General features: G+C 41.5%; 1 protein-coding gene across 1 annotated transcript in view; it reads right to left on the bottom strand.

Annotated features, from left to right (window-relative positions):
* Positions 1-9,752, bottom strand: part of GARRE1 (granule associated Rac and RHOG effector 1) — a 55,762-nt gene extending 46,010 nt beyond the window's left edge. The window contains exon 1 of the mRNA XM_008709198.2: positions 8,483-9,752. Coding sequence (XP_008707420.2) covers positions 8,483-8,977 — 495 coding nt within the window. The 5' untranslated portion in view covers positions 8,978-9,752. The remainder of the gene's footprint in view (positions 1-8,482) is intronic.
* Between the last annotated feature and the right edge of the window lie 11,701 nt (positions 9,753-21,453).

The following is a 21,453-nucleotide window of genomic DNA, read 5'->3' as shown; positions in this document are numbered from 1 at the left end:
GCCAGCCGCCCCGCGCGCGCTCCCGGATCTCCCGGTCTCAGTCTGGATCCAGTGAGCGCACCGGGATTCCGGGGTTCCGCGAGATGCCTGGTGGCGCGCGCACCCGGCTCACGGTCTCAGTCTGCTGTTTTGCCGGTGCCGACCGTGAGCCCCGCCCGCTCTCCCGTGCAAGTGGCTACCACTTCCCGGCGCCCGAACACGGCGGCTCCCTCCCCCTTCCGTTTATCTTCCGATATCTGTGCACGGTTTCATGGCTCCCCGCTTCGTACCTCAATACTCAGCGCTGGAGATGTTCATTTGTAGAGATCCAGATGCGTCTTCCTGCGTCTCCGGCTGGTTCCGTGGTTGTTTAGGCTGGTCTGGTACCTATCCAGCTCGACTCTGAGGACCGGCTGAAAACGGTGTCTCCTACTCCTCCGCCATCTTAACTCTACTCCCCTAAACACTCCCCTTTCTGTTACGAGACCACTTCATATGCACAAATCCTCCAGAGAACGGAATCATTTACAGGCTATTCCTGATACACTACTCCTAACGTAAGTTCCTCGCTCCCTTTTTTAAACTTGGGCAATATCCAAACAAACACAAAAGAAGAGTATAATAAACCCTCAGAAACCCATCAAAAAGCTTCATTAATCACCAATATTTTGTCATTTTTTTTTTTCACCCTTTCCCCCAACACCACCTTTTATTGCTGGAATGTTTTGAAGCAAATCCCAATCAACCAAGACCCAGTACATGTTCAAACATCCCAAATAATCTTTAAAAATGTATTTTTTTTGTCTCTTTGAATCTCAAACCCCAAAATGCTCATTTTATTTGGTTGTCATATCTCTTTTATTTTTATTTATATATAAATATATATAATTATAAAATTATAAATTATAAATATATATGTATATATATTTAAAATATTTATTTTTTAAGTAATCTCTACATCCAACATGGGGCTTGAACTTACAACCCTGAGATCGAATCACATGCTCTTCTGACTGAGCCAGCCAGGTGTCCCTGGTTGTCGTATCTCTAAACTCTGTTTTTAGATGCCTTCTACCTTTTTTTTTCATGCTACTTGACTTTGTTAAACAAATGAGGTCAACTGCCTATAGAATATGCTACATTCTGATTTGTCTAATGGCTTCCTTGTCGTATTATATAATTTGCTCCACCACAGCCCACAGTTTATGTAGACTGTGAATTCGTTCTAGAGGATTGATGAGATTGTTTCAGGTGCCCTCCCACCCTGTGGAGAGGGGAGAAATGCCAGAATCTACTATGGGGGTACTGTGCGGTTCTTAGGATTCATGATCAACTAACTGGCTGTCTCATTTTCAGTGATGCTGAGGTGGACCAATGGATTTAGGTGGGAAAGGCCTGATCTTTCCCTTATGAAGTTCCCCAATGACCTTTTATCAACTGGTTTTATCCTCCACTGTTGACCACTTGCCTGAGTCAGTTAATTCATAATGGTGTGCAAAATGGTGATTTTCCTAATTGTATCATTCCTTTTACACAGAAGAATATGGAGATTCTTCTAAACAGAAGAAACTTCCCCCATCCATTGGGGCTATTTGGTTACCCTGAAAAACCGATGTACTGGAGAAGCAGGAAATTTGCTTAATTCCTTATTTTTCTTTTAATTAGCAATTTTCAGAATAATGAGGTGGTTGCACAGTGTGTCTTGGCCAATCAAAATCAAAGGATCCGGTGCCTCCAGAGTGGCAGATGCCCTCTGGCCCCAGTGGCTTCCACCCACACAGAGTGGGCTGGGCAGACAGACAGTAAATCTAATTGTTCCACAATGAAGTTTACAAAATCACTCAAATTCCAACTGCTTAAATTAATTATAGGTTCTTCTAAAGGCTAAAATCTGAAGACAATTTAGATAATAGAAGACGCACCTCAATAAAAGAATAAGCCAAAAAGAGTGGCTAGAAATTAGTAACAGCCTGAAAACTAGAACTATATAAGCTTTTTAAGAAGTGAACTTCAGTTTCTGATTAATAGCAGCAATCTGGATTTTCATTTGGCACATACGGTTAGGAAATATTTACTCCACAATCTGTTATGGAAGATCTACTAGTCAAAACAAGAAAGGAAAGAAAGAAGTAACACTGAATTTTACCTTTAGGCAAAAAAAAAAAAAAAAAAAAAGGAACATGCAAATTTAATTCCATTCAGGTTAATGAAAATCGTATTTTGAAACCAGTCCCTAATATTTTCCATTACTGTTGCTCTACAGTATTTTTGGCATATATCTACCCAAAATAGATTATGATTTGGTTCTTATGAATTAAGGGTCTTAAGAGTCAGTGCTCCCAAATGAATTATTTCAAACAGATTCACGGGTAATCACACAGTACACAAAAGACATTTGTCAGTGCATCAAACCAAAAGCCAAGGTTCAATTACATAAAGATTTGATTTAAAGTCTGCCTGCCCATTTACAAGGTGATGATCCTTGGAAAGCCACTGAAATTGCCAGAAGATGTAAAATACAGTCCCCTTAAAGAACTACAACTCCTAGGATCCCTACAGCTGCCTTGGGCTTCTGGAATGCACAGCACCTGCCCAGAGGGCCACACCCTCCCAACACTGAGGCCCCAGTGTGAGACCAGAGCCCTGGAGCAGTTAAGCTGCGAAGGAGGCCAGGGGAGAAGGGACAACACTGCTCACTTACTGCACAAAGATCCGCCCTCCATCTTCCCTTCAAAGGCTGACCTCATGACCTTTCCGACCCCGAGCCTAGTACTCTTCCTTTTGCTGTTTCAGCCACGATAGGTCCTCTCTGCTCTCCACACACTCGGGTTCATCCTGCCTCAGAAACTACACAGTAGCTGTTCCCTCTGCCCGGAATCCTCTGTTCCTGGTTATCAACAGGGTTTATTCCTTCACCTCCTTCAAGTCTTTATTCAAAAAAAGAAACAAGAAGCCCCAGATGGAGTCACCTGTGCTAAGCTCCACATCAGCAAACCAAGATTTAATTCTTAACCTAACTGCAATTTCAGTCTCTCCCAGGAATGAAACCTATAACCTGGCAATCTGGAATGACCTAGGGAGGTAATCCACTGGAGAGACCCCTTCTGTCTCCTATACGAAGGTGGCCTTGACCGAACCAATCCACTCTGCTCGAAACTTTCTTTTCCTGCTCCCTTCTGCCTATAAAAGCCTTTTATTCTGTACAGCTCTTTGGAGCTCCTTTCTGTCTGCTAGATGGGATGCCGCCCGACTCATGAATAGTTGAATAGAGCCAATAAAATCTTTAAAATTTACTCAGCTGAATTTTATTTTTTAACAACTCAGATGTCACCTTAGTGATGCCTTGGTGAACCCTCTTATCTAAGATTGCAGTCTCTTTTATCTACCTGAAGGGAGGAATGTCTATCTTGTTCACTACTGTATTTTTGGTGCCTGGAACAGTACCTGGTACAATGAAGTGTGCAATAAATACCTGTGGAATGAAGGCATGAATCACAAGTCGATCTGATTCTTTTACTTACATTTCCACTGAAAAAAGAATTTCATTTAAGACAAGTGACAGATGCTTGTATAGAGAGGTGGACATGTGTGACTTTCTAATAAATAGAAAACCATGTTACAGGGCTGTCTATACTGCTTTAATACGAACTACATGGTTTAATTGCAAAGGGTAACAGATTTCTCTGACAAATGATACTGAGGCAGATAAAATGTAAGAGAAATTAGCCACGCAATTCAGCTAGCCTGGCATTTTACAGGAACACTGGAATTAACACAATCCTAACGACCACCAGTGGAGATGCTCCTAGACTCAGAGAGCAGAGAAATAGCAGGTCCCATTACGTCTACTTCCAGAAAATGTGTGGGTGAGATATCCAAAGCTTTGTATAAAGAACAAATTCAGTATGGGAAACCACAGTTTTCCTGAATTCACATTCTGGCTGGACAGACAGTTTGAGACTTATACAAAGGAATTCCTATGAAGCACTTAATTGTGATCACATTTCCTATTTTGACAAAATCCCCGTTCATATACAATGTAAACTATGTATTTTCTTTTTAAAAAAAGATTTGTTTATATGACAGCGAGCAAGCAAGTGCATGAGTGGGAGGGGCAGAGGGAGAGTGAGAGAGAATCTCCAGCAGACCCCGTCCTCAGAGTGGAGTCCGACGCAGGGTTCAATCCCAGGACCCTGAGATCATGACCTGAGCAGAAACCAAGACTCAGATGCTTCACCAATGGCACTACCCAGGTGCCCCTATTTTCTATAAATCTAGAGCAAAAATCCTACCTAAACTGTCACCTGGCTTATCCAAAGGGTATTGGGTACTGCAAGTGTATTTGCTGGATACCCCACCCCCATCCCAATGTCCCATTCTAGGCACAAGGCAAACAGCAATGACGACTGGTATAAGAGGTCCCCTTGGGCTTTTACGATGAAAAGGCCCTGGCAGTTGCTACCTAAGGCGGGTAATACTGCCGCTGCCTTACAAGGGAGGCACCTACTTCAAGAACCAGGAAAGAAATGAGCAGAGCAAATGTTCTGGGGGTGCCAACTTTTTCCACCTAAAAGGGTTTCAGTTAGAAAAATAACTTGCTGGGGTGCCTGGGTGGCTCAGTCGGTTAGACATGTGACTCTTGATTTCAGCTGAGGTCATGATCTCAGGGTGGTGAGATTGGGCCCTGCCTCAGGCTCTGCACTCAGCATGGAGTCTCCTTGAGATTCTCTCCTCCTTCTGCCCCTCCACATCCTCACACCACCTCGCACCAGTGTGCTCTCGCTTAAAAAATAAATAAATAACTTGCCCAACATTTCTCTCTGATGTTGGGTTTGTACATAATTGTGCTCTGCACTTCAGAGAAGGGCTCGTAGCACCTTTCAAGCCATGTTGGAAGCAATAAGAATGATGATGGCAACTAACCTGGTACAGCCTTTCAGACACTAACCACGTCAGATTATCACAAGAACTCTGGACGGTGGGTGGCAATTCCAATTTATTTATTTTTATTTTTATTTAATTTTATTTCTTAAAGATTTTTTTAAAAGTAATCTCTACATGGGGCTCGAAGGATCCCCAGATCCCCAATCCCAAGATCAAGAGTCTCAAGCTCTTCCAACTGAAACAGCCAGAAGCCCTAATAATTCCATTTTATATATGGGCAAAGTGAGGCTTAGAGATGTTGGGAGATTTGCTCAAGGCCATACAGATGGTAAGAAGCAGAGTCATTTTCTAAACCCAGATCTTCTGACTCCATGCCCCATAACAGTGTCATAGGCGCCCGTTACCTAGTGAAACATCATGGTCACAGCTCATCTCTCTGAGAGTGAGATTTTAACAGTGAGACTGTGAGGGTGAAGCAGCAGGGTAAGGGGCAAAGTCACTGACAAGTACAGACAAGACAGGACCCATGTACACCCTGCCTGCCCCAGAGCACAGAGTGAGCAAATGAAGTTCCTAAAGATAGGCACCAGGATCAATGAGCATATCCCAAACCTGGCTGTAAGTAAGGGAACATGAGAAGCATCTTTGGCCTCCCTTCAGGGGTGGGCCAGCGGGATCAGTACTTTCTCTTAGGTTTAAAATGGTCAAGCATTCGAGGGGCACTTGGTGGCTCAGTTGGTTAAGCGTCTGCCATAGGCTGGGGGTTGAGCCCTGTGTCGGGCTCCCTGCTGAGCAGGGGGTCTGCTTCTCCCTCTCCCTCTGTCCCTCCCCTCTGCTCCTGCTCTCTTTCTCTTTCTCTCCCTAATAAATAAATAATATCTTAAAAAAAAAAAAAAAGGGTCAAGCATTTGAACACAGAGTTCAGGGTTTTCCACACTTACATCCCGGACTAAGCTCCTCAGCAGAGGTCCTTACCTAGGCGGTCAAGTTCAGCATTGTTAGGCCCCAGGGATGAATGTTAAAGAGCCTCTCAGGGTCCTTCTGATAAAACCCTAAAATGACCAACACGAAAAAACCCAAATGCCCATCTGAACTGGTGAATATTCTGAGAGTGAGACCCTTATTGGCCCAGGGCAGCACATAAGTTCCAGAAACAACAAATACTACTCTGTGGAAAAGGCAAAATGTTAAGTCTGCAGGCCTACAGTTGGCAATCACATTTTAGAATTTACTTATAAGTCAGCTGTTTGAAATTCAGAAAACACCCATAGATTCTAAAACCCATCAATAGCACTGAATTTCCAGTCTAGCCTCCAAAGCCTGTTTAGCTTATTATGTACAAAAACACAGTAGTATTCCAGCTATCCTAATCACATTTCAATGGGAAAAGCCAAGTCAAAATTCCAAACCACAATGATTAGAAATATTCTCCTTCTCAGCTCAAGTAGTCCATGCTGGTCTCAAGAAAGCAGAAGGGCCAAGAGAGGTGCAACTTCAGCCCAGTGGCTTCCTAAACCCCCAGTCCTCAGGGTTGGTTCATCCTGCTCTAGGGGTCCTGACCTGGGGAATGAGGGCACTTGCTAGGCAGGGCTGGAGTGCAAACAGCCATGCATGTCTAGCTCTGTCTCCGCCAGCACCTGGAGGCATGGCCTGAAAAAGAGCTTAATGATGGTCAGGTTAAAATAAAAGCATTTGGCCTTATTTTTCAAACCACTCTTGCCTGAAATTTTAAATAAAGCTAAAAATGCTGATGTCACGACAGGACGAGAGCTGTAACAGGCTGGGTCTAAGACGGTAGAACCCTTTCTGAGAGGGCAGAGTCCCTAACTGCTCTCTCGCCACATCTCTGCAAAGCAGCGAGCAGGCACACTGGTGGTTGAACAACGTGGTCCTTTCTATAAAACAAACAAAAGCTAAAGCTGTCCATTTGTGCATGCGCACATATGTATCCAGACAGCAGTCTGGGATGGCACACGCTGGCCAGCTAACAGCGGCCACTTCTGGGAAACAGAACAGGATGGGAGAGTAAATCAGCAGTTTTGGAAAAGAGAACAGGATGGGAGAGTAAGTCAGCAGTTTTACGTTTCACCCTTTGAATTTCCTTTGAGAAGTACATTTTTAAAAAAAAGTGCTTTATGTATGCTTTACGTGTGTAACTCAAAAAATACTTTAAACTATGACAAGCCATTTTAAAAATACTTCAAAACGGTTATTTCCCTAAATATAAAATGTGATCATAGAAATAATCAGAAATTTAAAATATACCTGGATTAGATTAAAAATAGAATGACCCAAGGAGGCTATTATACATTTATTCCAGCAGGTTCAGTAAACGACAGCCCCTGGGCCAAATCCAGGTCAACAGACAGGTACACAGGTAAGACTGATTTTTCCATTTTTAAAGGGTTATTTAAAAAAAAAAAAGAAGAAGAAGATGTGACAGAGACCACATGTGGTCCACAATTCCTAGAATCTACTATTTTTTTCTATACAGAAAAAATCTGATGATCCCCAATTTACACCAATAATACTGTGTCTTTTCAAGTACAGTTCTTTCCTTTCTTCCTTTCCTTCCTTTCTTCTTTTTAGTAGGCTTTGTGCCCAACGTGGGGCTTGAACTCATGACCTTGGGATGGAGAACTGCATGTTCTAGTGATTGAGCCAACCACATGCCCCTCAAATATAGTTCTGAATTCTCTTGGAAATGCCTTCAAAATCACTTTTCAACACGATAAAAATTAGACATATTACTTAGTAGCCTACCTTTTTCCTGCCTAAGCCCACAGCAGTATAAATTAGCTTGTTTAGCTACCCCAGCCATCAGAATTGGCTCAAAAATGTGATTTCCTAAAATCAAATTCAGCCCCAGCATGGAAAAGGGACATTCTCTCTCCTAGCATCCAAGAATCTAATCTCTAATGTGCTGCTAAAATGTGCAAGGACTCAAGACGTCAAACCCAGAAGAACTCTCTGAGCAGATAACAATAATTTTTAAAATGTATCAGTTACACTAGTAACACTAATCTGGCAGATCAGTTGAATAAATGATTTCCTAAATGAAGGAAGGAAAAAGGTCATCTTTATTCTGAATGAAATCTGTATTCCAATCTTACATTCTAATCTAGAGCCCTTAAAGAGGGAGGATATTTCATTTTGATTATCAAAGACCCTAAGAAATATATTGAGCAAGAATCAAACACATTCAAATGGGAACAACTATGAATGTAGAACTAGCAAAATAATTTATCCTGAACATGTATGAACTTTCTACATTAACCCAATGGTTCTATAGAATGACACTCACAAATAAAGTTCATAATCATATTTAGAAATCTCAGTCCCCACTAGGTACTTTTAGCAGGATGTTATCCGGAAATTTTCAACTTCAAAATGTAAAGAACATAAAATACAGGCTGATTTGCTTGTTTGTCTCACAGTCTTTGAACCTACTTAATTAGAAATAAAAGCAATTCTGCACCAATTTTTTACAAGGACGGAGTATCAACAGAAAGAAGATGGAGATCAACATTGTGGTAATTTGGGAAAACACGAAGATGACAATCTCACTTACCTCTGGGACACATTTTCCTACCCAAGTATGACAGAGAAGATACTCTACCTCAATGTCCTGGAGGCTGAATTCCTTCTGGTCTGTAAAGTTTGCAGCCCCAGCACTGAGTTCCATCAGCATCTTGGCGATCTCGGGCTTTATGGCTGATGTCAGCCGACTGGCTGCTTCCATGACGTGCTCCTGCACATCTTTAAGCTGCATGGCAGCCTTGGAGTAGTGAGAGTTCCTGAACACAGTGCTGAAGAGATCTGTGAGGAAGGTGCTGGCCCGGCAGAAGACGTTGAGGGCATCCAGGTACTTGGAGATACCCTGCTGGATGTCAGCGATGGGAGTGGAGTGGGGCATGGCATGGTGGCAGCTGCCTGCAGCGGTCAGACTGCCCAGGGGGGCCGCGGTGGCCGTCGACGCCAGGGGAGCACTCAGCGCTCGGCCCAGCTCAGGCATCGGGTACTGCTGGTGCTGCTGCACCTTCTGCTTGGACCCGCCAAGCAGGAAGCGCCGCTTGTAGTCCATTTTACTGTCCTGGGCGCTGCAGCAATACATGCGGGAGGGGGAGCTGTCCCAGTGACTGTGGGCGGGTCAGGGTTCTGATTCTTCTTTTTCCCCCCGAAACTGTAGCTAGGTATAAAAATAGTGGAGTTCTGCAAATCTAAGTTTTGCAAAAGGCATTTCCATGAGGCAGGTGACCATGTGATCCAACGTCGATGGGAGAACAACAGGTTTATATAATTAATATTTCAGGGTAGGTGGGATCTCTGACAAAAAAATAAAAGTGTGTCCAAAATGCTGTATAAGAACTGTTAGCATTCCACTCTCTTAATAGAAAGATATGTTTGCGGAGAAAAATGTTTAGCTATCATTGCGTTGCAAGAATATTTTGAGATTTGTATTTACAATGGCAGAAAAATAACTTAACTTTAAAAAATGTAATATAATGTAATATCATGTATCTTCAATATACCAGAAAAATTAGACCCCCAAAACCCACAAGCTGATCAACAGCGATTTAAAAAGCAGTACAGTTACTTCACACTAAGTCCTTAGGAAGGAAGATCAAACCGCTGCGGAAGTTTGACAGAGCCCGCCTGCCAAATCCATTCACCTGCAAATCTTATTCTCAATGTGAAAGTTTCCAAATTTCCTTTAATATTTTCTGAAAACAAGTGTTTTTCTAAAAAATGGCATTTGTTATTATAAGTCTTCTCCTTTCCTTCTGTTTGCTGAGGTAGCAGTTTCCTTGTAACAGTAATAAGAGGTGCTTCCAAGACTGGGTTGGCCCTCAATTGTAAAGTCTGAAGCAAGAATGCACAGATGTATTTGTAAGGCCTCTAAGTCATTTCCTGTGAGGGGGGAAAATAAGATAAAGTTAGGAAAGTTACAGGATGATGAGCAATTCCGAAACATTAACTCCTGAAATGCTATACTCCACAAAGGCGGGCTTGAAGTAAGAAATCATATGTAATGTTACCAAAGCAGGTGCGACAGTGAGAGTTTATGACATTATGACGACTAGAAAATTCCTCAAGTCGTACAAAAATAGTGCAACCAAAAAAGTTTGATTCCACACCAACCGCTTCAAAGCTGAGGCTGATAGGGCCTGGACTTGTGTTTGTGTTCGGTCTGCCCTTGATTCCTCCTCAAAGAACTCATAAATGCACAAGAGAATCAGGAAAGTACCCAGAACGTGGGGAGGGCTGTCAACAACTACAGCACCCCAAGATGTTAAGGGAGACTGGAAAAGAGAGGGAGAGAACGGGAAGGTTGTGATAAAGCAAATGTTACTTTGAGGTAGGCCTTGGCCATAGGATAGGTTTTCACAAGTGCAAAAGGGATGGGTGGGTCTCACCAGGTCAAAGAACCACCACAGACAGCAAGGCCTTGAAGCAGCATGGCATGGGGTCTGCTCAGGATTCCCAGCTCGGCCAAAGTGCAGCGCACGGACAGAGCCTGGAATGGTGAGCAGCTGACAGGAGGTCTGCAGGCAGGATTCTTCTCCCCCTCACCCGGATGTTCAAAGAGAAGCCTGGCAGGGTATGCCCGTTCTTACACCCGGGGGTAGCTCCTATAGAACCCCTGACTCTGGGGGCGCCTGGGTGGCTCAGTCGTTAAGCGTCTGCCTTCGGCTCAGGGCGTGATCCCGGCGTTCGGGGATTGAGTCCCACATCGGGCTCCTCCGCTGGGAGCCTTCTTCTTCTTCTCCCACTCCCCTGCTGTGTTCCTTCTCTCACTGGCTGTCTCTCTGTCACATAAATAAATAAAATCTTAAAAAAAAAAAAAATAAAGGACCCCTGACTCTGGATAGGTTCAAAGGGCAATGTCTGGACATCTCCGGTTATAAATGTTTCTGATACCTTCAACAGTGGAGTAGTGGGATTCTTCTCACAGAGCTACTGTTGGGGTTCCCATTTGCCTGAACTCTCTGCTCTCCCAAACATAACATGAAATCAAGTCTATTTTACTGAGTGTTAATATTTAGTCTACATTGAACTTCAAACCACGTGATATCTGGATGTAGTTTGGCCTACGTTTTGATAACTAAGTTTTCTTTCTTTCCATCTCCCTTTTTGGTTGATTAAAAAAAAAGTCACACTTTGTCACTCATCATGGCCAACTACCATGCCTCTACAATCGCACGAGGAACCCAGGAAGGTAGAGGGGTTAAAAGAGCAAGAGATAAGAGATACAAACACATACTCTAAAAGTGTAGCAACCCTACATGTTGGGTAGGGTGTAGCTACCCAACAGCTAGCATGTAAATGCAACTAAACTGGCTACCATCTGCAGCTCTGTGTTCAAGAGAATCTTGACTCAAAAAAAATCTCATAAACTTTTCAAGAAACAACATATCAAATGGCTACTTGTAAGAAATCTGTTCCCAAAAGGTCTTTTTTCAAATTTATGACAATAAAGAAATCTTATCTACGCCTACCCAAATGCTCTATTGTAATCAATGCAGCTTTACAAAATCTGATGTACAACAGAAGCCCTCAACAGGAATGTTGTTCGTACAGAAACTGTGGAGTCTGTGAAAGAAAACCACTGCCCTGAGCTGGCTGGAGTGAGCAACTTGAGCAGTCCTGAGGAGCACTCTTCCTTCCTTCTGTGTCCACACTGCTGCCTCTGGCCCTCACGGTCCACTCCCACTGCTCTGTTAGCTGGTCCTAGAAGGCCAAGACCCACATACTTACCTAATTTTAAAGAAAGCATCATAACATTATACTTTTTTCACTTTACATATTTCCAAAATTTATTCGAATGAAACTTACAATGCTTAAAAATATACGATATGTCACCAAATTCACCTACAAATTCAAAACCAAAATCTGAACCATCTTTTTTTAATAGAAATGGACAAGCTGATTCTAAAATTCATATGGGAATGCAAGGGACCCATGATGGCCAAAACATATATTGGGAAAAAAATATGTTGGAGGATTCACACCTCCTGATTTGAAAGCCTACTACAAAGCTATAATAATCAATGGAGTACTGACATCAGGAAAGATATATAAATCAACAGAATAGAAATGAGAGTCCAGGATAAACCATACAACTATGGTCAACTGATTTTAGACAAAGATGCCAAAACCACTCAGTGGGTAAAGAACAGTTTTTCAATAAATGGTGCTGGAAGAACTAGATATCCACATGCCAAAGAATGAATGTGGACCCCTACCTATATCATATGCAAAAATTAACTCAAAAATGAATCAGCCCTAAAAGTAAGAACTCAAACTATAAGACTCAGAAGAAAACAGGTGGAAATCTTTGTGATCTTGGATTAGGCAATGGTTTCTTAGACATAACATCTAAAGTACAAACAAACAAAAAAATAGGTAAGTTGAACTTCATCAAAATTAAGAATGTTTTGACGTGCCTGGGTAGCTCAGGTGCTTGGGCATCTGACCTCGGCTCAGATTACGATCTCGTGGTCCTGGGATGGAGCCCTGTGGTGGGCTCCGCACTCAGAAGGAGTCTGCTTGTCCCTCTGCCCCTCCCTCTGCTCGTGCTCTTTCTCACTCAAATAAATAAATAAAATCTTAAAAAAAAAATAAAAATGTTTGTGCATCAAAGGTCACTATCAAGGTAAAGGGATAACCCATAGTATGGACAAAAATATTTGAAAACGTGGGGTGCCTGGGTGGCTCAGTTGGTTAAGTGTCCGATGCTTGGTTTCAGCTCAGGTCATGATCTCAGGGTCCTAAGACTGAGCCCTACATCAGGCCCCGTGCTCAACGGGGAGTGTGCTTGAGATTCTCTTCCTCTCCCTCTCTCTGCCCCTCCCCTGCTTGCACGCGCGCTCTCTCTCTCTCCCTCTAAAATAAATAAATAAATCTTAAAAGCAAACGAAAAGATGTGCAACATGGTTGGTCATCAAGAAAAGACAAATCAAAACCATTTCGCACATGCTAGGATGGCTGCAATAAAAACAAAAACACAAAATAAATGTGGGCAACGATGTGGAGAAACTGGAACTCTCATACATTGCTGACAGGAATGTGAAATGACACAGCCACTGCGAAAAGCAGTCTGGCAGTTCCTCGAAATGTTCAAGAGAGTTGCCATATGACCCCAAAATTCCACTCCTAAGTAGGTACCCAAGAAACCTGAAAACGTAAGTTCATATAAAAACTTGCACATGACAACTAAATAAAATCATAAGTGAAAAACTTGAACATGAATGTCCATAGTATTATTCATAATAGCCAAAAAGTGGAAACAACCCAAATGTCTATCAACTGATAAATGGATAAACAAAATGTGGTATAGCCATACAGCATTATTCAGTTATAACAAGGAATGAAGTACTGATTAATGCTACACTGTGGATGAACCTTGAAAATATATGGTAAATGAAAGAAGCCAGACACAGAAGGCCACATAATGTGAGATTCCATTGACATCAAACCTTCAGATAAAGCAAATCCACAGAGACAGATAAAAGTAGATTAATGACTGCCAGGAGTTAAGGAGAGGAAGGGAATGGGGAATTAACATAGTTTCTTCTTGGGGTGATAAGGATGTTCTGGAACTAGATGGTGGTAACGGTCATACAATTTTGTTAACACACTAAAGCCCACTGAATTTCACACTTCAAAATGGTAAATTTTTAAAAAAGATTTTATTGATATATTTGAGAGAGCGAGCAAACGCACAAGCGGGGTGGGGGAGAGGGGCATAGGGAGAGGGAGAAGCAGACTCCTCCCTGCTTAGCAGGAAGCCCGATGGAGGGCTCGATCCCAGGACTCTGGGATCATGACCCGAGCCGAAGGCAGATGCTTAACTGATGGAGCCATCCAAGAGCCCCAAAATGGTAAATTTTATGGCATGTGTATTATGTATCAATAAAAGAAAAGAGAGAAATAGGAAAACATATATACTACTGACCTCCAGAAATGTTTATTTAGAATAGATGAATGAAGGTCTGATATGTTACTTCTAAAAAATGACCCACTGGTTACTGGGCAGATCTGCAGCATTGTGGGTAGCTATTGACTAACCAGTGTGGTGATTATCTGCATGTTTACTTGGAGGTAAAAAAGCAAACACTGTTAGTATAATTTGTGCACTTTCCTATGTTATTCTTCAGTAAAAAAAAATTAAAGGAAAAAACAAAGAGTTAACTAGCACATAAAGGAGGGAAGCTTAGGTAGGGAAACTGTCACTTCAAGTGGAATGACACTGGGGGTGGGGGGTACCTGAGAGGAAGCAAGACAGAGATTACGGAATGGCCAGTCTCAATTAGATCTCCTTCCTTCTTTACAATAAGGCAGTGGGGCCAAGACTATCTGCACTGCACTACTCTGAAATGTATGTGCTTACATGACTAACTTGGGGTATAAGAAAAAGTCCTAGATTAAAAGCTTTGGCAAACTCTAAGATTCAGACCTAATCTAAACTGCAATTTCACTATTAGGAAGAGAGCAACAGATTCATGAAAATAAAAAACTGAAAAGGAAGGGGAGGGGAATGATGTCATCAAAAATGGCAGAGTAAAGACATCCAAAAATTCTCTTCTCCATAAAAACAAGAAGAAAATGGGCAAAAATGGTCAGAGTCAATTTTTTCCAAACTCTGGAAATTAGCAGACTTGCAACAATTTGGGGGAATATATATTCTAGAAAAACAGCTGAATTTCAGTAAGAATAGTGAGCTTTGCAGCATTTTAACTTGACCTAGATCCATTCCCTGTTCTCTAACTCTGCCGAAGCCTTGAAAACTAACAGCCGCATTTGCGGTGAAAACCAGAAGCAGGCAGCCACCAGAGGGAGAACTGGGCTAGAGCTCCTTCAGAGTTTCATTCCCAGGAAATTACCATTATTTGACCTATCTGGTGGTTCCCTGGAAGATCCCACTTCTCCATTTGAATGGACATGGAACTCCCTTGGAAAGGGGAGAAAATCTGCTTTCCAGAGTTCCCCCATTATATCATTTAAAATGTTCAATTTTCAAGTAAAATTTACAAGACATGCAAAGAAACAAGAAAGTATGGCCCATACACAGGGAAAACAAACGAGAGAAACAATTCGTAAGGAAACTGGATTTACTAGACAAAGACTTAAAATCAGCTACTTAAAAATGTTGAAAGAACATAGGTAAACACATGTGGCAGATGTAAAGAACTAAAGGAAAGTATGACAGTGCTGTCTCAGCTAATACAGAATACTAATAAAAGATAAAAATTGTATTTAAAAAAATAGAACCAAATAGAAATTCTGGAGTGGAAAAATATAACTGATAGAAAAAACACACTAAGTGGTTCAACAGCAGATTTGAGCAGGAGTCAGCAAACCTGAACTTAAATTGAGATTATTCAGTTTAAGGCGCACGAAGAAAGAATGAAGAAAAAAGAAATGAGCCCCAGAGACCTGTGGGGCACCATCAGGCATATAATATGATTCCCATAAGGAGAGGAGAGAAAGGCACAATCACTGAACTCTACCTCTGAAACCAGTAATACATTACATGTTAATTAATTCAATTTAAAGAAAACAAAAATTTTAAAAAGGGTACAGAAAGAATATTTGCAGAAATAATGGCCAAAAACTTCTCAAATTTGATGAAAAATATGAATCTACACATCCATGAAGCTCAACAACCTCCAAGTACGATAAACACAAATTATAATCAAATTGCCTAAAGTCAAAGAGAATTCTGAAAGCAGCAAGAAAGCAACTCATCACATACCACTGACCTCATTATTTACAGTAATTATATTATATAAGGTCGCCACACAAACTGTAATTTGCAAATACTGGATCAGTACTCTTAGAAGACATACAGAGTTAAATTCCTATGAGCCTCTGGGTCATAACATTTTCAACAAGCAATCAATACATAACCTTGTTTTATGTGTGTTTCTCTTCAAAGTTATCTTATTTAATATATAGTTGATTCATTAATATTCAACCCACAGCCAACAGCACTATACCTCATACCTGAATGAAGCTTATCTAACATGTGCATTTTCTCCATGTAGCACATTACCGCTTTCTTGAGCTTAGGAACACTTGGCAGTTCTTCAGCCCTATGCTGAGGGGCCATTTTAAACAATGAAATTGCCAACATAAAGCATAAAAATGCAAAAAAAAAAACAAAACAAACAAACCACCAAAAACCAAAAAAAAAACACCGAACGTGGCACTAGAGAGACTATGGAAAGGATACTTGTTTATCATCTGAGAGTTGAAATACAAAGGCGGAACATCACCTTGTTTTGTTCTGTTTTGTTTTAAGATTTTATTTATTTATTTGACAGAGAGAGAGAAACAACCAGCGAGAGAGGGAACACAAGCAGGGGCAGTGGGAGAGGAAGAAGCAGGCTTCCCAGCAGAGCAGGGAGCCCAGTGCGGGGCTGGATCCCAGGACCCTGGGATCATGCCCTGAGCAGAAGGCAGATGCTTAATGACCGAGCCACCCAGGCGCCCCTGGAACATCACCTTGTTTGACCTCAGCTAGGGGTGTGCACATTGGGCAATTCAAAATTTTTTGCAGCCCTGAACATGTCCACAAATGACCACAAGAGCTTCACAAGTACTGATTTTGTGTTACAAATAAATTTTAGCCAGCAGGTAAATCCACAAATACAGAATCTGAGAACAATGAGGAGACTATATAAATACACTGCTTGAAATACTTGTATTCCTCAACATAATGGGGTATGTCTCTTCTTAAAAATCTTAAAAATATAGGGGTGCCTAGGTGGCTTGGTCGGTTGGATGTCTGACTCTTAATTTCGGCTTAGGTTGTGATCTCAGAATTGTGGGACAGAGCCCCACATCAGGCTCCGCGCTCAGCGCAAGTCTGCTTGTCCCTCTCCCCCCCACCCCTTCCTACTCTCTCTCTCTAAAATAAATGGATAAAGTCTTTAAAAAAAAATCTAATATACAAAAACATCAACCTTTGAAACAAATAATCAAAGAGTTACTGAACATATTAAAAGATACACAGAGGTTGGTCTTTAAGTAGTGAACCCTAAGTATATTTAATGTAATATATCACAGTTCCATTATATGTAATCTGTCAGGATTTCATTGTGATTTTTAAAGGCTCAAGCCTATATATTTAAGGTACAGTCCATCTGATAATTTGGAAGTATATAGTTTACAAAGACAAATTTATGCTTTAAGAGAACAATTATATCTGGTGACTCATTCACTCCTCTTTTCCCTTTTGGAATGTATTGTTTTAATTTTTATTTATTTTTTAATTCAAGTATTAACATGCAGTGTTATAGTAGTTTCAGATATAAGGAGTATATTATTTTTTAAATAAAAATAACTTTTCTAGAAGCTAAACAAGTTGGGGCGCCTGGGTGGCTCAGCCCGTTAAGTGACTGACTTCAGCTCAGGTCATGATCTCAGGGTCCTGGGATTGAGGCCCATGTCAGGCTCTCTGCTCAGTGGGGAGTCTGCTTCTCCCTCTCCCTCTGCCTACTGCTCCCCCTGCTTGTGCTCTCTCCCTCTCTCTCTGTCAAATAAATAAGTAAAATCTTTTAAAAATAATAATAAAAAGATAAAAGCTAAACAAGTTGGGGGATTATGTTATTAGTCATTAAACTTTTTATTTTAGTGCTAAGCACACAGTGAAAATTTTTATAGACATGCCAATGGATATTACAACTGCTTAAAGAATCACTTAACAAGCTAAAATACGTATTCAAATCTCTTCACTGTTTGGTTTGCATATAGCTGCTTCGTCAAAAACTATCACTTCAAACAAAGAGACAATAATAAGTGTTGGTGAGGATGTGGAGAAACTGGGACCCTCACACATTGCTAGGAGGATTGTAAAATGGGACAGCACGTTTGAAAAACAGTTTGGCAGTTCCTCAAAATGTTAAATATAGTCTTACCCCATGACCCAGCAATTCCATTCCTATGTACATACCCAACAGAAATGAAACATGTATGTCCACATAAAAACCTGCACATAAATGTTCACAGCAGCATTATTCTTAGTGGCCAAAACACACAAACAATCTAAACGTCTACCCACTGATGAACAGACGTGGTGTATGTGTATATATCATATACTGTAAAGGAAAGAAGTATTAATACAAACTAAAATGGGGGCGCCTGGGTGGCACAGCGGTTAAGCGTCTGCCTTCGGCTCAGGGCGTGATCCCGGCGTTCTGGGATCGAGCCCCACATCAGGCTCCTCCGCTATGAGCCTGCTTCTTCCTCTCCCGCTCTTCCTGCTTGTGTTCCCTCTCTCGCTGGCTGTCTCTATCTCTGTCAAATAAATAAATAAAATCTTAAAAAAAAAAAATACAAACTAAAATGGACGACCCTTGAAAACTGTGCTGAGTGAAAGAAGCCAGACACAAGAAGCCACATATTATATCATCCCACTGATAGGGAATGTCCAGAACAGGCAAATCCGGAGACAGAAAGCAGATCTGTAGAATGGGGAGTCACTGCTAATGGGTGGAGGGTGATGACAGAGTTCTGAAGTTAGATATTGCTGATGGTTGTGCAACTCTGACTATACTAAAACACATATGGTATGTGAACTGTATCTCAATAAAGCTATCATTTTTAAAAAATATTTCATCTTTCATTGCCATTTTCCTTTTTTTCTTTTTAAAATATTTTATTTATTTTAAAAAATATTTCATCTTTCATTGCCATTTTCCTTTTTTTTCTTTTTAAAATATTTTATTTATTTATTTGACAGAGAGAGACAGCCAGCGAGAGAGGGAACACAAGCAGGGGGAGTGGGAGAGGAAGAAGCAGGCTCCCAGCGGAGGAGCCTGATGTGGGGCTCGATCCCAGGACCCTGGGATCACGCCCTGAGCTGAAGGCAGATGCTTAACAACTGTGCCACCCAGGCGCCCCGACTGCCATTTTCCTTATGTAACTTGTCACTTAACAGCAAAAGGTACATAATAAAGAACAAGACTCCCAGGGACACCTTTAATGCCAGCCTTAGTCTCCTGTTCCTACTTCATCAGAAAGCTGTATTTAAGTGCTGCTAACTAGAATCTAGAAATGTCAGTGCCAAAAAGGCCCATCAGGATCATCTAATTGAAGCCCTCCAATTTACAGATGACAGGGATGGTCCCATGAAACAAGCGGCCTAACCTAACGGACTTCTCTCTCGCTTGCATGCATCTCAGTGTGGGTCTGGCAGCCCGTCTTCAGCTTGTCGTGACATGACTGGAACTTGTGTTTCCCAGTCACCTCAGCACAAAACAAGAAACTCATACCTACTCTTGACTACTTCCCATTGGAAGTGACGCCCATCACTTCCCCTCATGGCCCGCTAACCAGACTTAGCCATATGGTACCAACGTAAGGACGAGAGAGGCCGGGAAAGGTAGGGGCCCATATGGAATACTGGGTGAGCCCAGTGTGTTGCGGAGTTCTGCCCCGGCGGTGATGGCAGCTCTGATTCCACACGGGAGAGGCTGCTGACAGGGAATGCAGAGTCGGCGCAGCTGCTTTCCACAACTGGAAGCCAGGAGATTCTCACGTGGGCTGCTCCAGGCCATGGTTCTTTGTTGTGAGTATGCATGTACTGTGGGGTAGTGGCAGGCCGTGGGGGAGGGAAAGGTCATAGACTCTTTTGAGAAACTGAGGAAAAAACACTCCTGGTGAAACACATATCCAAAACACCAAAGTTTCCATTCCCTGAATTTTGGAATTGGAGCTCCAGCAAAGAACCACCTGCCCTCCATTCTCCCCGGGCTTTGGCGAAAATCTGTATGTATCCTAAGTGCGTCTAACGAGACCACTTCAGGCCCACGGTCAAGTGGGGTTCTTCTCCAGGATGAGAGAACACACAAGCCCCTTAAGAAGATGAAAACTGGTTTTTACTTACTCTTAACAGATATGTTTATTTCTGTGCTGATCTTTGCTGTAATAAAACTAGACCGTGTTGAAGTCAAGGGAATTTCATGGAATTGAAATACCATTCAAGTTCTATCATTTTCAAATGGGATTTTGCCAAGAAATAATAAGCAGGAAAGGTGGTGACATCCATTTAAGGTTGTCTTCATGGCAGTGATCATTTCCCCTGACAAAATACTGCTGGAAGCTGGGTGATGGGTACATGAGATCCATCTTATCATTTGCTCTACTGTTGTGTGTGCCTGAACATTTCCATAATAAAAAGACACAAACATGCACAGAAGCATCTGGACTTATTCCTTTTGTTATTTTTTTTTACATAGAATTCTTCTCAATGCTTAATGGTTTCCTAATGCTTTGCCCCCACATTTATCAGCCTGAAGGGCTAAAATGTGTTCAATCCATTTAAGGACATTTCTGTATTTTCTTAAAAAGAATTTTCACTGGGAAAATATTCATCGTGTATGAATCCATTATTCATATGCATTGTGGAATCAATATACATTTTGAAGACCTCAGAAGTTAGCTGTAGCCAAGACTTGTAAGATTTAAGTACTTTATTCATAAGTTTTAATGCTGCCCGAGAGTCAAAAACACATAGCTAAAAAGGACATTTTAGGAGATAAGTCACATTTTTCCAACACCACAGTAGTCTGCTAAAATTCTCAATAGATTAAAACTGAACTCAGACCTGATTATGTCATTTAAAACATTCCTTTCTGCAATCAAAGTCATCAGCAATCTCAATTTCACACAATAACAAAGAACATGCTTGAAACTAGACAAAGATTAAGTATAAAAGGGTTTTCTTATACCCATAACTGACCAGATACAAAAAGTGGTTTGATTAGCCTGAGAAAATCTGAAGAGCTTCCCTTTATAGAGAGTACCATGGATAAGAGAGTGACCTTGGGGGCCAACTAACTGGGTGGGATCCTGGCTCTGCCACTTACCCGCTATGTGACCTTGGGCAAGTTCTTTAACCTCTCTGTGCCTCAGTTTCATCGTCTGTAAAATAGGGATAATAACAGTAGCTACTGTTATTGAGTTCAATGAGTTTATACACATAAAGCACAGAGAAAAATGTCTGGCATATACTGGGCACTGAGTATTTAATGATCTTGTTATTAACATTCTCACACGATAAGTGAAAGTAAGCAAGTCTTGTTAGCTCTGCTTCTCCGGAAAAAATTATAGACAAAGGTCCTGTAAAGTCATCCGATACCTGAACTGAGTAGAAATCTATGTATGCTAGTGTAGGAGGCAACACGTTTCAATGATGTGATAGCTATGACTTGTGAACACAGAGAATAATTTTAAATCCATTTCAGTCATTAAGCCAATGAGAAAATGGGAATGAAAAGCAGTCCTGTTGTCCACAATAGTATGGCACAAAGTAGCTTCATTTCAGGATGACAGGCTAGAGAAACAGGCACATGGACTCACTTTCCCAGTGGCCCCAAATCCTAAAGACGTAACAGTAAAGACATTCACAAGGGAATCACAACATAACAGTAATGAGAAAGGCTGAGGGATATAGTCTCTTTAAATGCTGCCTATTTTCTAGAAGATGAAGAGAAAACAGAGGGAACTGTATGATACGACAGACCACAGCAGAGCTGGACACTTCCCAGAACACGCAGAGCCAAAGGCAGGCAGAGAGGC

This window comes from Ursus maritimus, unplaced genomic scaffold (genome assembly GCF_017311325.1).
Source record: "Ursus maritimus isolate PB19 unplaced genomic scaffold, ASM1731132v1 scaffold_19, whole genome shotgun sequence".
NCBI lineage: Eukaryota > Metazoa > Chordata > Mammalia > Carnivora > Ursidae > Ursus > Ursus maritimus.
This window is presented reverse-complemented; position numbering and strand designations above follow the sequence as displayed.